The 16496-nt window shown below is 39.7% G+C and overlaps 1 protein-coding gene across 4 annotated transcripts in view; it reads left to right on the forward strand.

Moving 5' to 3' along the window:
- Window positions 1-16496, forward strand: part of ABCC8 (ATP binding cassette subfamily C member 8) — an 80505-nt gene that overhangs the window by 29628 nt on the left and 34381 nt on the right. For all 4 annotated transcript variants that reach the window (XR_014184554.1, XM_082057771.1, XM_082057772.1 and 1 more), the window contains 7 exons: window positions 4116-4156; window positions 4472-4617; window positions 9030-9135; window positions 9357-9467; window positions 11415-11490; window positions 11580-11685; window positions 16425-16460. Coding sequence is in view for 3 of the 4 variants with exons in the window: in XM_082057771.1 (XP_081913897.1) it covers window positions 4116-4156; window positions 4472-4617; window positions 9030-9135; window positions 9357-9467; window positions 11415-11490; window positions 11580-11685; window positions 16425-16460 (622 nt within the window). In the remaining variant the exon portion in view is untranslated. The remainder of the gene's footprint in view (window positions 1-4115; window positions 4157-4471; window positions 4618-9029; window positions 9136-9356; window positions 9468-11414; window positions 11491-11579; window positions 11686-16424; window positions 16461-16496) is intronic.

Consider the following 16496-nt stretch of genomic DNA (forward strand, 5'->3'; position numbering starts at 1 on the left):
TCCAGATTCTTTTGTTTCCTGTTGTCTTTCAAGCTGCTTAAAGTAATTTATCATCCTTTTTAAAAGACCTAGGGTGAATTGAACTATGTATTTATGGAGATCATATGCAATACCTGTATAATTGCTACTGTAATACTTCAGAAACAAATAGTAAAGTCATACTGAAAAATGCTGTTCATAAAACCTGGAAGATATTAATGAAATGGGAACTTTTAGTGAGAAGTATTCAAATGCCACAAGCTACCTGTACAAATACCTTATAGATTAATAAGGAAGGTTATTCCTTATGAAAATAACTTCCAGGTTACTATTATTTGATTTCTTTCACCCAAGAGACATGCAGCTGACTTTCTTCCCGGCCAAGTGATCACACAGGTAATGCACCCTGAGGGAAAGATCCTGATCCCACTGAATTTAACTGACATTAATTTGAGGTTTTCATTGACTTGTGAGACCAGAATTTCTCTCGGGGGGTCCTGAGCTCTCTGTGCTTGGAGAGTAGTTTCCATTCTGATGTAAAACAGAATTTAGCTGGAGTAGATTGTCTGACCAGAAACTCCATCCTACGCCCAGATCAACACAGATGGGCTCCCTTTGTTTGCACTACTTCATGTGGCACTGAAATCTGTTTATAGTCAGAGCCACAGGTTCAGCTGTAGGACTGAAGGAGCTGTGGAGGCTTATTTGATTTTAAATCCTCCCTCACAGTATCATTTGTAACAGCTACAAAAAGGTGTATTCTTCCCAAGAGTACGGACTATTCTAGAAAGAAACAGTTCTAAATAAGTACTGGAGCTTCTTGAAACACTTAATGTCTGTGTTTGCATTCTTGTTTGTACTAAGCCTGATACTTGTGTGTATGTAAGACACACTGAATCAGTTTCTCAGCTGGGGTAAACCAGTACAGCTTTTTAATGTTCTTGCATATAATTTTGTCTTACAAATAGTTCCTATAGTTTCAGCCTAGGAGTTCCTTGCACTCTCTGTCTTTAGCAGAACTTACACTGATCTTTACAAACTTCCACTTTAGCACACTACATGGGGAACATAAATATAGGAGAACTTGCCAGTTTTCTTACCATAACTATCAATAGAATGATAGGCATAATTAGCACAAAGCATGTTTGCTAATATTATAGTGAAGGTGTGATTTCACAAGAGGATGGCAGACACTTCATAGAACAAAACCAAAGATTATTATTTATTTTTTTACCTTATAGTGTTAAATACAATTAGCATGAATGAAAGAATGTGGTTGGACCTGCTTCTGTTAATGAGGAATAGATTTGCTTTGGATTACAGAAAATATACCTACAAGTTTCAGGGTAGTATTTGCTAGACCACAAGAAAATTCCATTTCAAGACCGCATGGAAATTGGATCTCATCTGCCTCACCCCTGTGCCTGGATCCAGTTTATACGTATATGGAATTGTTCATGTGTACTAAAAGAGCTATTATAGACATTAACTCTCCCTATAATTTTAATGAAATGTACCCACCAGAATCAAAGTTGTTTTGTAAAGTTGGTAGTGGCACTTTTTGAGTTTTGACAGTGAATTCTTTAACTGTAGCAAAGAAGATTCCTATGTAACTTTTTTCCTACTCATTAGTAAGATTATCCTATGTTCAGTTTTATAGGATTTAATATACACTATACATTCAGGGAAGACAGAGACTAAAGAAATGGTTTTCCTATTTCTGTGAATTTTTGCCTGATCTGTCAGAAGCAAAATAACTCCAGGCTTTCTCACAGGAAAGTAACAGTAGTTACTATCCTAAAATATTCAGAAACAACTGAAAATGTTTCTTCTGGTTTTCAGTCTGCCTCTTTCCAGTAACAAAGTACTTTTGACCCAATCTAATTAAACCAAAAGTCTTAGCTGCAAACTAAATTTATTTTAGAAAACATTTTATTATTCTGGACATTTGCATAACTGAAAAAATAAAAATAAAATTACCAAATTCTAATGTCTCAATAAGCCCTTATTTGCTTGCTTGAAAGAAGTTGTTTGAAGTCCTTAGATGTACCGGTGCTTCCACAGAACAGCAAAATTCAGATTGACTTCTTGGGAGCCACCAAGTGACCCTAGCTACCTTAACTGCAGCGGGCTTTGCCAACCCTACAGTATATTTAATCTGTCCAGGTTTGCATTTGACAGGTGTGATCTCATCCTGTAGGCAGCAGAAAAGCAGGATCCATCTCTGAGAAGTTTATCAGCTTTGCTAGGTTCCCTCGTCAGATTCATTCATAAAAGCAAACTCGTGTACTACATCAATCTCAAAGGCAAATTGCAGATGCAGGGATTTAATAGAATTAAGTAGTCCATAGATGCAGGCAGTGAGCTTCACTTTTTCAAATTTTATGTGCTGTAACTACCTCAGGTTTATACAAAGTGGGAAAACCGGGCAGGAAGTAGAATTATTAAGAGAAATGAGAGTCTGAACTGAAACTGCTTTGTATTCCAACACAGAACAGCACATTTTCCTCAGAATTTTTTTTTTTTTTCCCCTGGACGTGAAGGAGTAAACCATGCATGTCAAGGCTTTAATGCATATTTGTCTTTCAAAGGCTAAGCTTTTATTTTGGTAATATATAAAGAAATATACCTGTATTTTCAAGCACTCTCCTATGTCAAGGAATTAGAGCTACATGAAATAACACAGCTATTTTATTCATGCTTGACTACAGAGTTTACAAGTATGTCACAGGATTCATTAAAGATCTAAATGTAGGGAAAAGGAATGTGTGATAGGATGTTAAGTTCTTCAGGGGTTTTATGGCCAGAAAAGGATGGCCAAGGGTCAACCAGAAGCATTGCTGGGTCAAATGGTGACACTCTACTTCAGGTGCAGTGACTGGGGAGTGCTTTTACTGCCTGAACATTTGCTGTACCTACTAGGAGAAAAAGATCAGGCACAGTTTAAACAAAAAGTAAGTGGCTGGCCACTTTCTTTTTGGTTACATGTGTACCGATAATTTAATTATATTTTTAGCTATAGATTCTATTATTTCCCTCTATTGTTTGCTTCATGAAACAAAACTGAGCAAATGTCAAAATGAAAAGTGATATCTTCAGGTTGCAAAAGAGGGGACAGACATGTGGGGTAAAACTGTAGCTCTGGTTCTGACTCAAGCTCCCAGATGGATAACTGGTTTTTTTATTGCATCCTTAACCCATTTTCCTGCCCCATCTAAAAGAGATCCCTATACAGAAATGGTATTTGCTTGCTTTTCTCCATCTATGTGTTTAATAACCCCTGAATGCTATAGCGTATGAGTTGCTACAGTGAGGGAATCCGGAGCACCGAGACAGACACTGCTCGAGGTCAGGGAGGAAACTGGTTCATTGTTCGCATTTTAATAACTCAGGGCACAGGTGAAATCAAAGCTGTACCACATTTAAATGCGCTCAGAACCTGTATCAAGCTCCCAAGAACATTCACAAAGGAGCCAAGCCTGCCAAAGCAGCAGTGATTATGAGTAAGTCCTCTGTAAGAATAAACCAAGTCAATGATACAGTGCAGGGTTGCAAATCTTTCTGTACACTTTGAAGTGCATCCTGAAACCCGAGGGGAGCGCAAAGCCCCGTACCTCAGAAGTGGTGCCCCAGGGGCAGTCACACCTTTCTGCAGGTGCTGGTGGCTCTCCCAGGAGGTCGTGCCACTGGGCTGCGGGCTGGGGCAGAGCTGGGAGTGCAGCCAGCGACAGGGCTGTCCCAGCACTCTGACCTGGGCAGCCTCTGCTGGGACACCTTTCCTCTCACTGACAGGTATTCCAGTTGCCTGTCAGACCTGTCACCAGCTTGGCCTTTCTGCCTGTCATGGGCTGGGGACCTGCAGCTTCCCTCGCCCGAACTGCCGGTGAGCTGGCTGCGGCTCAGGAACAGTAGATGAGTCACCAGTGCACTGCTGGGTTCTGTCTGTTCTGGGGACATGAAGGGAAGTAAACTGTAGGCATTTTAAAACGATGTACTGATGCCTGTATATAGTTGTGCATTTTATCCTATCTTAAGCATATAGAATACCATTGTAAACGAGTGCTACTAGTATTTTAACATTTAGCATGTCTGAATGGAAATTGTTTCTAAATGTTCCTACATGTTTTCCTTCACAGTCTTTATGAATGCAGCAATACCAATTGCAGCTGTACTTATAGTAAGTATGGACTTTTCTAAGTAGTGTTAATTACAACTGCATTTTTAAGTATAAGCGATGTGGAAATGAGGAAGGAGGAGTTCAGGATGCAAACCTGCTACACATTTGCAATTCTTCTGGGAAAGAATGGACAAAGGCCACTTGTCAGCTGTGGCCAGAAGCAGCCAGGAATACACCGTATGCTGCACTGTCCCAAACTGTTAGTAATCTATAAATTAAGATTCCAAAAATGAAATGCTTATGAAAAATGAAATTTTTGTGCATTTCCTTCTTTATGGCAAAACACTGATGATGATGATGTCTGTATCTTTGTAGACATTTGTAGTCCATGCTCATCTGACAAGAAAGGCTGACTTCTCCCCGTCCGTGGCATTTGCCTCCATCTCCTTGTTTCATATTCTTGTGTCTCCATTGTTCCTGCTCTCCAGTGTGGTTAGATCCACTGTCAAAGCATTAGTAAGGTGAGAACTGTAAAATTAATAACTTTGTTACCACCTCCCTGACTTTTAAGAATATGTCTAATGCTCATTTTTGAAATGTAAGTTTAGAAATACGTTGTGATTGTTTATCGGTTGTTGTAAATTGCTTCTCAGTTTTTTACCTTGCATGGTTCCCTTGGTTTTGTACCATGTGGGCCAAGTTCTTAGCTGACAGAATTGTCACAACCAATATTTTGTGGTCCACAGCTAGTACTTCATTGTGTAGAATGAGTTGAGCTATTAATATATTGGTACTGTATGCAACATATATGTGGTAACAAGAAAGGAAGTGAAAATGTACCGAAGATTGAATTTGGTAAATCACCCAAATGTTTCTCTCCGTCAAGGATGTAGAATTGAAAAAGGTAATCACAGGAGCACAAGTATTTCACTGTGTATCACTTGTCCTCCACGCCTCTGCCTGAGAGGTTGCCTGTTGGTGGAAAGTTAGACTTAAATAATAAAAAAAAAAAAAAACCCCAAATAAAAATCACTGTTTAATGTAGGAGTAAGTTAATGACTAAATATCTATTCCAAACTTGATTAAATTTTACTCTCTTACGAACATGTTAGTCTGAGTGTTTGAAAACTGAAATATCAGTGAGTAGAAATGATGTTTCACTGGGAGTTTTGAGTATCAACAGACTTGTGTAAAAACCTCTTAATTTTTTCATCTGTGGTGTAATTCTACCTGACTGATCGAGGAGGAAGAGAGAATTTGGGCTTCTTACTTTATTAGGATGTCCTTGTGGCCTCCAATATAGCTGTCCTAAGAGATTGTCTAAACTATGGCACAGATATTGGACACCAGCCCTTGCTTAATTGCCTTTGTGTCACTTTGGAGATGGAAAGGAGACTACAGCAGGAGGCTGAAATTGGCCTCGCTGTTTCAAGGTTCCCTGACAGTACAAAGTCACAGCTGTGTCCCCTCTCCTAACAAGTGTGAAATCTGAGCACATCAGCGGCTGGCATGAAATGTTTTGCAGCCGCTGTGGTAGTCCCTAGAGTCATGGCAAGATTGCAGCCAGCAAAGTATCTGGGGGCCTGCACTACCAATGGTAATGGACATCTATTTTGGCTTGTCTAAGGATTTATTTGTAAATGAATTGTGTGACTGTTAATGGTGCAGGAACAAGTCTAAAGTGGTTAGTATTCACCAAGTATTAATTGTTGGTAGCCAGGCAGTCGTTCATGAGTTATTCTGTAGTTCTCTTCTTGCCGTTTATAGTGCAGACAAGAATACTGCAGTTCAGCCTCCGTAACAAAGTTGATGGGATCCTTGTGTTCCTGGCTCTCTGCATCGCAGTGACCCAGGTGGTGTTCCAGAGTGCATTGCTCCTAGTGCTGCTGCTGCCACTCTACATGTGCCTTCTGAGCAGTGCATCCTTCTCTGAAATATTTTGGAAGCATGTGCCAGATATTTTCAGCTCATGCAAACACATGCTTGCTTAAATAGTTCGGTAAATGTGAAAAAGCAGACAGTTATTAGAAAATTGTTTGTGCTAATTGAGCACAACTAATGTTTACTTGCTATAACTCTGTCCTGCTGTTATGCCTTTCCTCTAACAAGCAGCTGAGCAGTAAGATTGGGTAAAGGTAAGTTAACTTGTTGAAATTGTACTTCAGATTTCTTTAGGCTGAGATATTCTAATTGGTTTTAGCAAGGACATGAGACAGCTTCTCCCATAGAGACAAAGAGGAGCTAAGTGAAGATGATCCAGCAGTGAAACCAGCACATACAGGATACTAAGAGGGTGTTACTGGCTTTGCATCTCAGGTACTTCAGAATCCCTGCTATGCTGATATTGGCTGTAGTCTCTGATGCTCCACAAATAAGGTTGTCAATATCTTTTATCATTACACATGTGCCCAGCTGCAAAGCATCCCCCTGGATTGTCATGGATGCTATCAGAACAACTGACTCATTCCAAAGCTTCTGTTCCACATTGGGCCCTTGCAAACTTTCTAAGTTACAGGGTCAGGGTGTTTGCTTCTGAGAGGGAGAACTGTTGAAATTCTTCAGGGAGATGAGAAACTCTGTTATAGCTTTGTAAAGTTTTTTTTTTTTTCAAAAGTGTTTGTGCTGTTGAAAATTAAAACTAAGCAGCCAATTGATGTATTTCTGAAATCTGAGGTCTTCAAGGACAAAGCTACAGTGTACCATTTTCCATCAGCAAAGGTCAAGTAGCAAGAGTGGTATTATGTATCTTACTGGGTTTAATATGAAACAGCTTTTTCAGTCAGCTGTGCAAATAACCATGTTTTAATCAATACGTCTATTCTGCAGCTTAAATATAAGGTCCCCCATGGAGATATTGGAATACCAATGAAATTGCAATGTCAGCAAGAACTCTGCAGAGAAAGTACTTTTTTTATTCTTTATGAGTGTAGAACGGTGTGCCATCCTGAAATACGAGTTGCTGCCTCTAACAAAAGATTTTCTCACAGCGAAACTGTGTTTTCTCAGTAATTGCCACAGGAAAAGCAATTCCGGCATTAAGCAGAGCACTGGGCAAAGGGCTTGCAGAGAGAAGTCTTGGCACTTGGAATACAGCCACCTTGATACACAACCAGAGAGCAAAAATCAAATTATTGAATGGCTTAATAGAGACATGGTCTTGTTTGGGTGTGCATGGTCCAAGCATATGTTTGCTGTCTTCTCTTCTTCCCCCTCTAGACCCCAGAGCAGACATAGGGCTGACTTTTCTATCTGCTCTTTAGACCTTCAGAGCAATTATTATTATGTCAGAGTAATTTTCCTATGAAGAATGTAGGTGCAGCTGCAAAGCAGCTCCATCTGGGTGGCATCTAAACCATAATTTGGTTCATTTAAAGACATTTAAAATGTTCTTTTAAATATCTGGTTCACTGAACATAAATGCAAGATCATTCCTAGCCCTGTTTTCCAGAGCTTTATGCAAATAGATATAAATATGTCTAGTGGTGGGACTTCTGATTTCTTCCTTTGATTTAACAGACCTTCCCATTAAGAAATTTTGGTCCAGCACTGAGCATAAATTGACTTAGTACTCCTCCTGTCCCATCCCAAATAGCTATCCTCCCACTTTTCAGTTGCTTAGATTGCAGTAGCTGCTCTAGCTAGATTCACCCCAGGTTGACATAACTGTAGAATCAGTTCTCTCCGAGGGAGACCCCAGGTGGTATCAATCTCCGCTTGCAGGACAAGCGCCAGCTGTTCAGGCAGTTGGTCTCAGGCTGTCCTGTGCTGCCTTGGGCAGGCACTGGTTTGGCACCAGTGGGTTATCTCATAAGGTTCTTGGAGGAACATAAGTCTCCTGATGCAGAAATGCTTGGCAGTGGAATGTAAATTAAATGCTGTGTTTTTTAATTTTTTTTTTTTTAAGATTTGTATACTAGCAGGTAGTCATGGATCACTATGCTACAGTGGCGTCATTTGCCTGTTTCTCCACGGTTTGCCTAAGGCTAAATATTGAAATAAATTTTTTTAGTGCTTCTCCATAAATTTATTTTTAGGAACCTAAGGCCATCTGGCACTTTATCATTTTGGAGACTGATAGTTAACTTATTTCCAGCTACTTGAGCCCCTTTGATGTTGAGTGCATAATTCAGTCCACTTCCTTTACAAATTTCATTTGCTGGCCCTATGAGTAGATTAGAGAGACATTTTATAAAGTCAGGTACAAAGACAAAATTGATGTAATGATCTGTTAAGTGTCAAAATAAAGGCACATTATCTCTTAGCTAATTAAATCTTAAACAGCTTGGAAAGATTTTATGCGTTCTATTTTGTTGCCAGTTGTCAGAATTCTTTTTATATCTCATCTGTTGAACACTTCTGTTAAGGTATATTGCTTTATTATGTTACCTCACTTTGTATTTCATCATAGCCAGCTGAATTTACCTCATGGTGTGCAGATTTCATCAGATTCCTAGTGTTCCTAAAAGCGTTCATTAGGATTGACTGTGCAACACTTCAGTGACACGAATGGTATTAACTCTGGTTCAGCATGTGGCTTCACAATGAGCTACTGTTGTAGCTGGTCTGCATCCCACCAAGTGCGAAAAAACATCTTTTGCGTAATCATAGAATCATAGAACGTCCTCAGTTGGAAGGAACCCACAAGGATCATCGAATCCAATCTCTCTGGTGGTATCAGAAAGCAAAAAACCTGAGAAGCGTCTGCACAAACCATTAAAATATCAGGGCTGTTAACAGACAACAAGGCAGGTTTTGTCACCTTCCTTGCACCTTCTCATCGCACATTTTCATACACTTGTAACAAAATGAAAACAAACAAACTATACAGCAGATAGTGGTTGAAATAATAAAAGGGATGCTCTACAATAAACATTGCAGTGAACGAAAGTTTTGTATTCCAGGTTGAGGTGTAATACCATTTTTTCCCTTTCAGTGTGCAGAAACTGAGTGAATTCCTGTCAAGTGAAGAAATTGGAGAAGAGCATGATAAATCTTCAGAGCTAATAAGTACAGATAATCACAGCAAATACCAGGCAGTGGTGAGTAATTATGTTTAATTGCAGGTGAAGTGGCTGGAGTAATTTGAACCCAGAATATTTTTTTTTACTTTTTCATTTCCTACTGATTATTTCTTGCAATTACAAAAACTCTTTTTAATACCCTGAACTGTATAGGCCATAACATGGTTGCTCGTGTTTAGGACATTTTGCCGGTACAGCCACCAATGACTGCATATTTGTGTCTTTCTGATTTTGCACAGCCGCTCAAGGTTGTCAACCGCAAGAGGCCTGCCAGGGACGACTGGAACAATTACAGCTCTCACATGAGAAGACCCATTAACATCACAGAACCAGATGATTTTTGTGTAAAGGTGATATGAAGGTCACTCTAATAACACTGTTACTGTAGCTCACTAATTGTCACTTTTGTGTTCTGATGGCAGCTTCAAATTCAAGAACCAGCACTTGATGTGAACTGTCAGATGCTCGTGCTCATGTTAGAGATTAACCTTCACATTTGTTTTCTGTCTTCCATTTTAATAATTGATTACTGATTTCTGTGTTGTGGTTAACTGTGTATATCCCTCTAGATTTCACTCAGCAATTTTCCATTTGAAGTGTTTAAGTCATTAGCCCTGTTCTCATGACAAAAATATCCAACTTAGAATGTAGAACAGCCCAGGTTGGAAGGGAACTCGAAAGATCATCTGGTCCAGCCTTTTATGTATGCCAGACTACTTCTTCCATTTCCAATGCCTGTACAGAAAAACTATGTGAACAAAACCAAAAAGAATTTGGTTTAAACATTTCTAAAATAATTTTGTCACTGGTCTTCCTCTTTTAGAATTCCTAGTAGCCTTTCAAGATGAAGTTAAATACTAATTCCCAAGGACCTAAGTTCTTTGAAGAAAAATTACCCACACTACTTTGAAGACTGATGCTCTTAATTTGGAAGAAGTAATAAAAATTGTGATGGTTGTTATAGTGATGACACTGTTTATTTAGCAAGGCTGCTATTACATTTGCATTTCCAACATGAAAGAATGAATAATTCAGTTTCGTGGGACTAAGTAGGACAACTGGTAGTGCTTTTATGGTGTTTCTTTTTTTTAGAGGTTGTCATCTGACGTGCTGCTTTGGTGCAGGATCCTTCTTGAATAGACTTCCAGGAAAATAAGAGCAATATTTGAGAGAGGGTATTGATGAGGGTGCTGGATCAAAAGACACCCTGGGGCAACAACAAAGGAGTCTGTCACACAGGAGGGGACAGAGCAGTAACCACTCTAAGGACAGTGTTTATAATGAGCAGAAACCCAGGACCAGCTGTAATCCATGGCTCCATCTGCTGACATTGTCACTGGTGGCACCTGGGTCAGGGAATTTCTGCAGTTTCTAAGTTCTGTCTGTCTGTCTGTTGCCCGTGGAGGGGCATTTTCTGAGAGAGGATCTTCTGGCTGCCTTCAGTAATCTGGAGAGAGGAACACTGCACTTTCTTTTGCTCCTTTTTCAGGTTGTTTCCCAAGATAACAATATCACTTTTTTTCTCCAAGGTAGGAGAAAATTGTCCCATTCCACTCAGATCAAAGAATGTGGTACCTTGTGTTGCTGAAAGGCTTTGAAGGCTTCAGTGGCTCTGTAAAAAAGAGAGAAGAGGGTCCTGTATAAATACAGGCCTTTTAAAATTGTTTCCTGTTTCCTGTTTTTCACAATATCCATGAAAATCTCCTCTGTTTAAAGGCCTGAACAGTCTTTGTTTCTTGTTTTTTTGTCTTTTTCAATGAAAAGATTTCTGTATCTAGCAAAGTGTAGGTTATCTGAGAATTCTATCAGAAATAAAAAGGAAAATACTGTAATAGGCAGCAACATCTAATTTCTGTGGAAAGTTCTGCAAATCTGCTTGTAATTTGGACCATGTAATTATTGTCTATGCTGCAGTGTGTCTAGAGTGACATTCAGTGCTCTGCAGAGAGCAAACCATGACTTTGCCTATAATTTAATGGTATCATAATAATTTCACTTATTTAATGTGCCCATCTTACACATAACGAAACTAAAGAAACCCTAGATAGCAACCTTTTCCTCAGGAATTTGTAATCATTTTTTATTTGTCATGCTTATTTGAGTTCAGAGATTTGTGCACATCAGAATACAGGCCTTTAGAAAATCAGTCACTTAAAGATCTGTCTCCTGCTTTGAGCAAAGGCTAATTCTGTTCCTGTGCTCAGTGTGATGAAGGCAGGCGTGATGTCTCTGATGTTGAAAAAAAGAAGTCAGCTCTAAAGCTGGTTTTCTGTTTATTTCTCTCCATCTTGGCATAGATCACAAATGGATTTTTCACTTGGACACCCGAAGGTCCTCCAGCATTGTCCAACATTGATATCCGAATCCCTCAAGGTACAAAATGACATCAAATGTACAGAACAGATACTTTTCTGTGATTATGTGGTTAATCAGAAGTTTATTTATGTCTTCTTCTCCCACAGGTCAGCTAACGATGATTGTAGGACAGGTTGGCTGCGGTAAGTCATCTCTCTTGCTAGCCATACTTGGTGAGATGCAGAAGATCTCTGGGAACATATTCTGGAGCAGGTAGTGCTATTTAAAAATTCAAGCTTGAGTTGAGTAGTAATACAGAAAAATGCCAAAATCTATCCTGGGAACCTTTTTGTGGTGTCAGAGATTTTGTTAGATATACATTCCAGACAAAAACCTTACGCTAACTGTAGGGGAGCACATCAGGAAGAACACCTCAGCCAGAGTCAAACAAGCTATCTGTTCCATTAATTGGAATATATAACCATACTTGTGCATTCTGCACTCCAGCAACATAACCTGAGTGAAATTGTAACTAATTTGCGATCAGAATTAATTAGCTGAAGTGTTGTGCTGCTGCGGAACAGCATTTGCACTTTCAGGCCTGAGCACCTGTCTTTGAATGAAACTATAAAGAGGTGCCAGCTCACCAGGAGTGATCCCTGGATCATCCTTTTAGATATGTGCTCCATCCCAGCACTGGTCTAGTGCCTGAGAAATTGAAGAGATTTTTACAAGTGGCAGTGACCTCATGGTACTCCCCCAGAGCATCCTGCCTGTTTTGACAGGAGGGAGATAGCTGTGTCCTTCCCACCTTTCCCCAGGGGACGCAGCAGTTGCACTGTGACAGCCAGATATGGTCTGTACTTGTGTTTAACTTTCGTACTGGCCATGAAGGGAGGAAGAAAAATGCTTCTGAACTCCAGCAGCTGTACTGTTAAGACTTGGTCTCTTCACCCTCAAACTAAGTGACAGAAGGTATCATATACTGTAACTCCTGTACATGGCTTGTGGTAAATTACTGCCATCTCTAGTATACTGTCTGATCAGTAAGCGTGAACAGTTTGGGCCTGTTTATTTTACGCTACTAGACTTCCTAGCCATACAGACTGTGCTGTCCCTTTTGGGATACAATTATTTGTAGGTAGAGGTTGACAAATTGCAGAAGAACCTAGAGAAGCAATTAATTTATTTCAAGTGATTTGGAATGAAGGAACAACAGTGCAACTGTGTGCCGAGACCACACACTCTGATGGACAGAGAGTCATTGTTACCCAGTGGGTTCTGCACTGATTTTGTTGAACAATTCTCGCAAATTCTTTGAGTATTTGTAGAGAGAGATTATTTATATCCAGCCTTCATGTGTAAGCCAGTCGTACTACTCAGAATTGCACATGCTTTAATAGTAATAGTACAAGGAAGGAAGGTTCCCTATTTTATAGGTGGGGAAAATGAAACACAGGAAGGTGACCCTTTCAGCTGGTGCGGGAGACAAGAACAGAAGCCAAAGTTCCAGACTGTGGTGGTCTATCCATTAAAACACATTTCCCTAAGCAGATGGTCAGACCGTGGTGAGGAACCACACACAGTCCATGCAGCCTTATTAGGTGAACTAATTTTATTTCAGCAACGCTGTAATTTTTTACAGATGACATAACATGATTAAGAAGTGTAATTTGAATGTCTGATGCTAAACTAAAGCAGATGACACAATGGTTCTGATCAGACTGTGTTTTTAAATAGCACATGTTTAGAAGTATGTACTTCACTACAGTGTAAAGGTCAGAACTGGTTTTCATGTCTTCTATATGTGCCAAAGTATCACAAGGTAAAATTCAGTTGTTATCACGTTTGCTTTGCTATCTGTCAGATATGTATAAAGGGGCTTGTGGCAGAAACAATCCTAGCACTGTAAGTGCTGGCTGCGCTGGGGCAGATTATGTTTTGTCTCATCTTTCAGAGCTGCTGCTGTGTCCTCTGGTCTATTCAGAATGATGGATGTGGTCAGTGTAGGCTGCACACCTGTGCTGTAAAGCTATCTGATCAAAGCTCCCTTAATTTGATAAGAAAGTACTAATGCCTGACCAGGTACATGCAACATTATCCCAAGTTCAAGGAGAGTAATCTTATCAAGTAATCAATAGAGCTCTTAGTCTTAGCTCAGGGGATTAAATGCATCACCAAAATCAGTAAGATCCTTGTTACAGTTCTTTGGGATGAGACAAAGGGTTGGCTTCAGTCATTCACATTATGGAATAGTCCTGAATTATTTCATTCCAAATTTCCTTCCCCTTCCCTTCCTCCAAGGTCACAGCTATGAAGATGGGAGGATACATCCTGCTGACATGTCACTCAGTGCTCAGGAAATCTGGATTCTATTCCTGGCCTTTCCCTTGGTCTAATGGATAACCTTGCACAAGTCATTTCCCTCCTCTGTGCCTCCATGCTCTATTGATAAAACAGGATTAACTTTATATCATCTTTATTTGTTTCCTATAAAAATTATTTGTTTCAAAACCTTAAAAATAAATGCAGTTTATTCCTGGGCTAGGAAGCAGCTTATCAGAAGTGAGCACTGGCTCATTTGTGATTTTATTTTGTTGTTTGTATTATGGTGTGTGTCTGGGAGATCCAGCTCAGATTACTGCCCCTTGTTGAAAGCAGGCTGAGAGCATCTCAGCATAAATATTTTATAATATGGTTAGAGATTAACAAAAATAGAGAAATCATTATTTGCATTCTGAACAGATGGTAAATAGTATTGATTTGACTGGTTATTGAGTAAATAATTATAGTATATGCCATGCTAATTTCTCCTGGGTGGTATCTCACTTGAAATAGTCCCGGTTCTGGTCCACAGAGCAGTTTATAGCGTAGGTCTTTTTGGAGTAAATTGACCTAAATGAGAAATAGTTTGCTCAGACAAAACTATGTCATTTGTTCTAAACAGGACATATATACTCCCATGTGAATGTAGAGTCCTTATAATTTGAAGAAAGTGCTAGATTTTTTAAGGCTGTTAACAGTAGGTTTTCTTCTATTTAATGTGGACTTGACTGTTTTCATCAAATGACAGTATTTTTAAAGTTATTTCAATGCCTAAAAATTACATCAATTTTCACGAGCGTGTTTACTAGAGTTTTCAGAAACATCCAGATACTTTATTTTAAGTTGGAAACAGTGATTTGAAGGCTTGAAAATCTCAGTGGCATATATTTGCATCTTTAGACTTGCATATACCTAGAAAAATTTGATCCAGACTTCATTATCAAACACACATTATTTTGACATTTCAACACTGGTAGAAGATAAATGCATCCTTAATTTCCAAGAGTATGTAGGAAAAAGGGGAAAGGAGAGATAAAGCAAAGTCAGAGTGGAAAAAAGTGGGTTGAAACAGCTGAACTACAACTGCACATGGAGATTTAATTTTTCCAGGTACGGTACAGAAACACATATTGGGGAATTGATCTACCAATACTTGAATATGAAAATTGTGGCACCTGTGGCTGTGTAGCGAAAGAACATGGTTAACAAAGGTAGTCAGGATGTTGCTGTGCGCTGCTGCACCTCGTGCTCCCCTCGGAGAATCATTCGTGCCCTGTGAGTGTTGTGCTTTGCCCTGGTGTCTGAGTGGAAACCGCAGCAAAGCTGCACAGCTGCAGGAAGCACAGGAAATTGTGCTGGCCTCCAGGGGCCCCGCTGTTCTTTGCTTCTTCAGCTACATTGATGGAGTATCAATATATGATCTGCACAGTTTTCTGCTCATCTCACAGGCTGGTGTAGAAGAGCACCATGGAGAGGATGTTGCTGTCATGCACAAACACTACATGTCACATGTTACCAGGTGTTCCCTGGTAGAACGGATGCCTGGCTTTCTTTGGGGTGCTCCACAAAGCAGGAACTTATGGTTGTTGTTCAGGGTCCTTGTGCAGTGCATGGAAGGGCTGGAAAAGATATTTCCTATTTCAGCCCCTTGATAGTTTCTGTAAATAACCTGTTGCTAGTTAATGATATGCAACAGGTTAATGGGTTTTTAGAGAAGGTGCCACCGAGTTTACATGGTCACTAAAGAGCAGTGAAGTGTAACTGCAGAAAAGCTTTGTTCAGTGCACTGGCCTTTGGCATAAAGGTACTAGTGGCTGGCTGACTCTCCCAAATTCTGCAGTAAATTGAGTTTAGGTATGGCCATTGCTTACTATGCATTAACTTTTTGGAAGTGTCTCAAACCAACCTTTTAAACTCCAGGTATATTTTTCTTTCCTGGATATTTATAAGCAGTTGATGTGAGCATAAAGTTAATAAGACTGTTCTTTTTAAACCGTGGAAAACTTTGTTTTTCCTCGATTTTGGTGATACCACTCAACATAGAGCTTTTTCATTTTTTTCCAATGGAAATGAATTTAGCATCAGTAATAAGTATGGCCAGTCATGCTGTAAAACAGCTCTGTCTGCGAACACAGTGGTACACATTCAAAAACAGCGAAAACAAAACCTGTCTGTCCCTCAGACCTGCCCACGCTTTCTTACAGAGACACATCCCCCCAAGGATAGGGCTGGTACAGAGGGCAGCATGTTGCAAATCAACTGAAGGTGAGATTTAGGGTTCGAACTAACCTGTTATATGCTGCAGAGGTGCAGTTACTGCCATGGAAAGATACAGTATCACAATTTATCAGTTTGTTTTCACTGAAAATGCCCCTTTTTTAACAGAAATGTGTTCTTGTCACACTAGGAATTCTCAGTTCTGTTAGCTCCTCCAGGACAGAGTGAAGGTGATTTTATTTGTTGAGTCAAATTAAATGTTTATAAGGAAAAAAACCTGCCACCAAATTTTTTTTTTGACTGCTAAAATCAAGTCGGTTTGTGTAGAAGGAACAGATGCTGCACTGCAGCTCTGTGATAAATACTGTTTGCAGTCTGTGCACTAAGAGGAATTTAATAGTTTTTCTTTCTGGGGCAGATTGCCTGTGCTCACTTAAGTAAACAGTCTTTGCTTTCTGTTTGTGATGCAGCTGTACTTCTGACAGCGAGACGGGGGAAGATGTCAGGTATGGTATTGTATGCTATTACTGCTCTTCCTACTA

The sequence above is a fragment of the Streptopelia decaocto genome (genome assembly GCF_964273445.1).
Source record: "Streptopelia decaocto genome assembly, chromosome: 7".
Classification (NCBI taxonomy): Eukaryota; Metazoa; Chordata; class Aves; order Columbiformes; family Columbidae; genus Streptopelia; species Streptopelia decaocto.